The 6000-nt window shown below is 43.8% G+C and overlaps 1 protein-coding gene across 1 annotated transcript in view; it reads left to right on the top strand.

Annotated features, from left to right (window-relative positions):
- The first annotated feature begins 1805 nt into the window (after positions 1-1805).
- LOC125448763 (collagen alpha-6(VI) chain-like) overlaps positions 1806-6000 on the top strand; it is a 169036-nt gene continuing 164841 nt past the window's right edge. The window contains exons 1-2 of the mRNA XM_059652815.1: positions 1806-1861; positions 3189-3286. Coding sequence (XP_059508798.1) covers positions 3211-3286 — 76 coding nt within the window. The 5' untranslated portion in view covers positions 1806-1861; positions 3189-3210. The remainder of the gene's footprint in view (positions 1862-3188; positions 3287-6000) is intronic.

Here is a 6000-nt window from a genome sequence, read left to right as displayed (position 1 = left end):
TACAACAGCAATTTTCCAATCATCTGGGACTTTCCCTGACTCCAGTGACTTTTGAAAGATCACGACCAAAGCCTCCACTATTTCCTCAGCTACCTCCCTCAGAACTCTAGGATGTAGCCCATTGGGGCCAAGAAATTTATCAATTTTTAGACCTTTTAGCTTTTCTAGCACTTTCTCTTTTGTAATGCCTACCATCCTCAACTCTGCCCCCGGCTCTCCCTAATTGTTGGAATACTGCTCATGTCTTCCACTGTGAAGACTGACGCAATGTACTTATTAAGTTCTTCAGCTATTTCCTTATCTCCCATCACTAGCCTTCCAGCATCAATTTGGAGCGGCCCAATATCTACTATTGCCTCTCGTTTGTTTCTTATGTATTGAAAGAAGCTTTTACTATCATTTCTAATATTACTAGCTAGCCTACCTTCATATTTGATCCTCTCCTTCCTTATTGCTCTCTTTGTTATCCTCTGTTTGTTTTTATAGCCTTCCCAATATTCTGATTTCCCAGTGCTCTTGGCCACTTTATAGGCTGTCTCTTTTTCTTTGATACATTTCCTGACTTCCTTTGTCAGCCATGGCTGTCTAATCCCACCCCGGATAACCTTTTTCTTTGGGATGAACCTCTGTACTGTGTCCTCAATTACACCCAGAAACTCCTGCCATTGTTGGTCTACTGTCTTCCCCGCTAGGCTCTGCTTCCAGTCGATTTTCGTCAATTCCTCCCTCATGCCCCTGCAATTACCATTATTTAACTGTAACACCATTACATCTATTTTGCCTTCTCTCTTTCAAACTGCAGTCTGAACTCTACCATATTATGATCGCTGCCTCCTAAGTGGTCCCTTACTTTAAGGTCTTTTATAAACTCTGGCTCATTACATAGCACTAAGTCCAGAATAGCCTGCTCCCTTGTGGGCTCCATCACAAGCTGTTTCAAAAAGCCATCCTGCAAACATTCCATGAATTCCTTTTCTTTGGATCCACCGGCAACATTATTCACCCAATCCACCTGCATATTGAAGTCCCCCATAATCACCATGACCTTGCCTTTCTGACATGCCCTATGTATTTCTCGATGCATCTTGTCCTGATCACTGTTAGGAGATCTGTACATAACTCCCATTATAGTTTTTTGCCTTTGTGGTTCCTCAATTCCACCCACACAGACTCCACATCTTCTGAGCCTATGCAGTAGATTTAATTTCATTCTTAACTAACAAGGCAACCCCACTCCCTCTGCCTTGTGGATTTGCTATATGGCAGGTCACATTGCCAGGACATCCCTCATTCCTAACTTGACTGTTGTGTGCTCTCGCTAGCCAGGTTTTGTTTTAAAACCGTTTGAAGCTGTTTGCGAAGCAGCCATTTGGCTGCAATGTCAGAACAGATTGCGTTCTTGCAGGCGGTTGTACAGTAAGGAGAAAGATGAGCGACCCGATTGCAAAAGCTGTCAGTTGAGCCTTGAAATTCCAAAAGGCCATTTTGGCGCTTGCAGAATTCTGCACTTGGCTCATCCATCTCCAAAACTCCCGGCTCACCCTTCCATCGACGTGCACTACTAGTAGGAACTCTGTCCGCTTGCTGGCAACCTCAGGCTATGCATATTCCAAGCCGGTGCCTTTTGTTCATTTCTCTGGAATAAATTGGCGCGCCGTGCTGGCGCGTATCTGGGGACTCGTTTCCCTCCACTGCAAACCCCCTGGGTTCGTTCGCTTTCCAAAAATGGGATAGACTCGGAAAACTGAGCTCAAGGGAAGATGCTGCCGGAAGTCGGGGTGGGCGGCGGGGGTGCAAACACTTTAATATAAGGAAGCTCCAAAGGGGCTTTCGGAATTGGCTGATGGACCTTTCTTGTGTGGTACGTGACATGATGCTCTCTGATGCTTTGCTAGATGTATTGCTTTTTAACGTGTAGCAAGATTTTCACTCACTTTGTCTATTTTATTCACTTTTTCGTTGTTGGAGGACTTTTAAAAAATTAATTATGCAAAATTGCGACTTAACCCTAAAAGTTGCATGCTGCATTCGGTTGTATTTAGTCCAGTAGGAGGATTCAGTTTGGGTTGTGATCTTTGGGACATTCGATGAAGAAATACACAAAATATTGCAGAATGCTGACTACTTAATTTCGGGAGAAACTGAAGAGTTACTTTGAGTGCAGTGAGGACGGATTTTTTTTCACGTGGAAGGCGTTAAGAACATGTGGGTTAAAACAAATTCGTAAGCATTTTGTATTCGAAGTTAATTCGAAACGAGAGAATATTTAATCTGCGGAACAAAATCTGAGTGGAATAAAATATTTACCATTCCCATTTCAGATTGGCACGTTTTGTTTGTTTTCAGTTCCCTGGTTACCCTGCATTTGTTTCAGATCTTCGTAATTGTCGCATGAAACAAAAAAAAAGACAATATCGGACCAGATTTAGCTTGTATATTTATTCAGAAAATATACAAGTCACTAACCGGGTAGCAGATGCAAACGTTTCCTCTCCAAATGATTTTTCAGGACTTTAGACTCATTTGAGAATAACAGCTTTGTAGGGAAGTTTAAGGGTTAAAACTTACTGTAATTGCTGGGTATATATTGAATAGACACCGACTCTCTGCTGATTTCACTCCCCATCATTTTTCAGACACAACCTAATCATTTGAGCCATTGACCTGGGACGCTGCCACCTCTCACGGAGCTGGCACCCAGTAGCCTAGCGCACCTGTCACTCTCTGCCATGCTTACCTGACACAAGTAACTTTCCTCAGTAGCTTTCAAATTAGCTGCAAGACCTTTAAATCACAGAGAGCAGCACTTGCTGCTGATATAGCTGACCCCTCTCCACCCTTGTGAAACATTACACTATTGCAGGGGAGAACTATAGTAAGTGTCCATTTCTGTATCTTATCAGGATCAGAAGTAATCTTTCCGATCCTAATGGGGTACAGCCGGTCCATTGTATTTCCTCGTACATCTTAATCAATATTAGAAAGTCATGGCAAAAAGCTGAAAATAAGCCATTTGCATCATTTACTGGTTGTCACAGGGTAAACTTTCCAAAGGCTCTAAATGTGAACCATAAAATTCCAACAAGATACAATTTTGGAAGAGTTTGGAGGTGTGGTTTGAAAGTGTGGTAACAACCTAAAGATTTCTGAAGTATATTTTCAGTATGTTTCCTGTTTTTGTTTGCTAGGTTGATTGGAACTCGAGCCAAGATGAAGCTGTTTGAAGTGACAGTGACCTTCTTCCTTCTCTCACATAATCTGTATTTGGTCAACTCGCAGTCAAATGGTATTTAACTAATTTCATTTTGATCAGATATAGTTATTTACCAAGCATCTGCAGTGGTCAACAGATACACTTGGGGTTTTAAAAATAAACGTAATTATAACTATATGTGTTCTTTATAACCTAGTGAAGATGAACATCAGCTTTACTAACACCTTTCACCCCAACCTGAAATTCACCTGGACATCTCTGATATCTCCCTTGCCTTCCTGCACCTCTCTGTTTCCATCTCTGGTGACTGCCTCAAACTGACATCTATTTCAAGCCCACCAACTCCTACATTTACTTGGACTCCACCTCCTCTCACCCACCTTCCTGCAAGAATGCACTCCCCTACATCCAATTCCTCTACGTCCGCCACGTCTGCTCCCAAGATGGGGCGTTCTACTCCTGAACATCCCAGGTGTCCTCTTATTTCAAGAACTGTAACGTCACCCCTTCAGTGGTCGAAAATGCTTTCAACCACATCTCTTGCGTTTCCCACACCTCTGCCCCAACAAAAACAAAGACAGACCCCCCCTTGTCCTCATGTATCACCCCACCAACCTCCGTATTCAATGTATCATTCTCCACCAGTTCTGCCACCTACAATCCGACCCCACAACCAAAGATATATTTCCCTCCTCACCCTTATTTGCTGTTCGTAGGGACCACACTCTCCATGACTCCCTCACCTGCTGCACACTCCCACTAGCCCCATCCCACCCGGCACCTTTCCCTGCAAACGCAGGAAATGCTACACCTGCCCCTACACTTCCCCCCTCACCTCCATTCAAGGCAAAAAACAAACCTTCCACATTAGACATGGGTTCACCTGCACATCCATCAATGTGATCCATTGCATCCGCTGCACCTGATGTGACCTCCTCAACATCGGTGAGACCAAGCGGAGACTTGGAGACCGCTTTGTAGAGCACCTATGCTTGGTTCGTGACAAACAACAGTACCTTCCGGTTGCGAACCATTTCAACTTCCTCCTTCCCGCTTCCTGGGTGAAATGTCCATCCCAGGCCTCCCCTAGTGTCTCTATGATGCCATCTGGAAACTGGGGGAGCAGTACATCATATTCCACCTCGGGAGTCTACAGCCCAATGAGCTAAATGTGGATATTACCAGTTTCAAAATCTCCCCACCCTCCACCCTCATCCCATGACTAACCCTCCCTCTCATCCGCGCCTCCTTGACCTGGCACAACCTGTCCAGCTTCCCTCCCATCTATCCGCTGACCAATGACTCACTGACCAATCCCCACTGCTCCCTACCTGCACCCACTTATCACCATCCCACCTACCTTCTCCAGCCCCACCCCTCCTCTCTATTTATTTCTGATCTCCCTTCACCTCCCCCACCCCCATTTCTGAAGAAACGTCCCGATCCAAAAAACGCCAACTTTCCTGCTCCTCTGATGCTGCGTAGCCAGCTGTGTTCCTCAGTTTCACATTTTGTTATCTATATTTAAGATGAAAGCCTTGATCTGACTAGTGGTTTATTTGAGCTGGAAGAACCACCAGATTGGAAGACTGTTGCAGATAAAACTGAGATGGTCTTATTTTCTAAAATCAGTTTGTTCTGAGACACAGTGGCATATTTAACTACAGTCGCTTCTGCTATAATACGTGTTCTGTCAGTGTGAATTGGCTGTAATGCAATCGATGAATAGGGAAACACTGTTTCTAGAATGCAAACTTATGTTGGCTATAATGCGATTCCATCAGTATATGCGGGAGTACACGCCAATATCATATGATCATTTCACAGGCTTTGTCCTGAATACATGCAGTGTTAATGCCAAAAAAGCCCTGTGCCGACATCACGTGTTCATTTTGTGGGCTTTGTCATGAAGTACATTCTGTGTAAGGTACAGTCCAACCTCCTCCCCATTAAGTCATCTTGACATTTTTTTAAGGTAAAGTGTTAAATTTGCTTTTATTTCATTATTAGAAATGAATTAAACATTTATTCAAGTTGTGCTATCCTTTGAGTTAGGTTTTTGAGTTTTTTTTTCGGTAGTCTGCCCCTCACTCCGCTTTCTCCGTTGGCCTCATTATTTCTCTAATGCGATGTTGCACAGTAATGCAACTATTCCATTATAGCAGAACCTACTGGATATTCTACTGAGTAAAAGCCTGAACACTCTCACATAGTTTTCTCAAACCCATTTTGTCACAACGCTCTGCCAGATCTGATTGTAGGTACAGAGTTTAAATGTGCTCTTGTGATGCCAAGGCATACCAAGGCTGGAAATCTGGATTAGAATGGTTAGGTCCTTGTTTTTGACTGATGCAGACTCAAGGGGCTGAAGGGCTTTTTTCCTGTGCTGTTGACCTCAATAACTCTATGACTCTGAGACTTTATGACATACTCAGACAAACCAGTAAAAGCTGGCTATCTGATTGTGGATTTGGGTGGGATACATAACTCATTGTGGGGATGGGGATGGTCTTACCATGGAGGCAATTCTGTAACCAGCAGCACTGTCCATTAAGAGCTGGGTACACAATGCGGATTTCTTCCTCTACCACCCTTGCAGTCAGCAAGTTCCAGATTCCCTTGACCCTCTGGGTGAAAAAGCTTTTCCTACATCCCCTCTGGATCTCCTGCCCTTTACCTTAAATATATTTGCCCTGATTGTTGATCCCTCTACCCAGAAAGGTTTTTTCTCATCTTCCCAGTGCTCTCATATCTTTATACAGCTCAATCATTACCTGCTCAGCCTC

Source organism: Stegostoma tigrinum, chromosome 2, assembly GCF_030684315.1.
Source record: "Stegostoma tigrinum isolate sSteTig4 chromosome 2, sSteTig4.hap1, whole genome shotgun sequence".
Lineage (NCBI taxonomy): Eukaryota > Metazoa > Chordata > Chondrichthyes > Orectolobiformes > Stegostomatidae > Stegostoma > Stegostoma tigrinum.
This window is presented reverse-complemented; position numbering and strand designations above follow the sequence as displayed.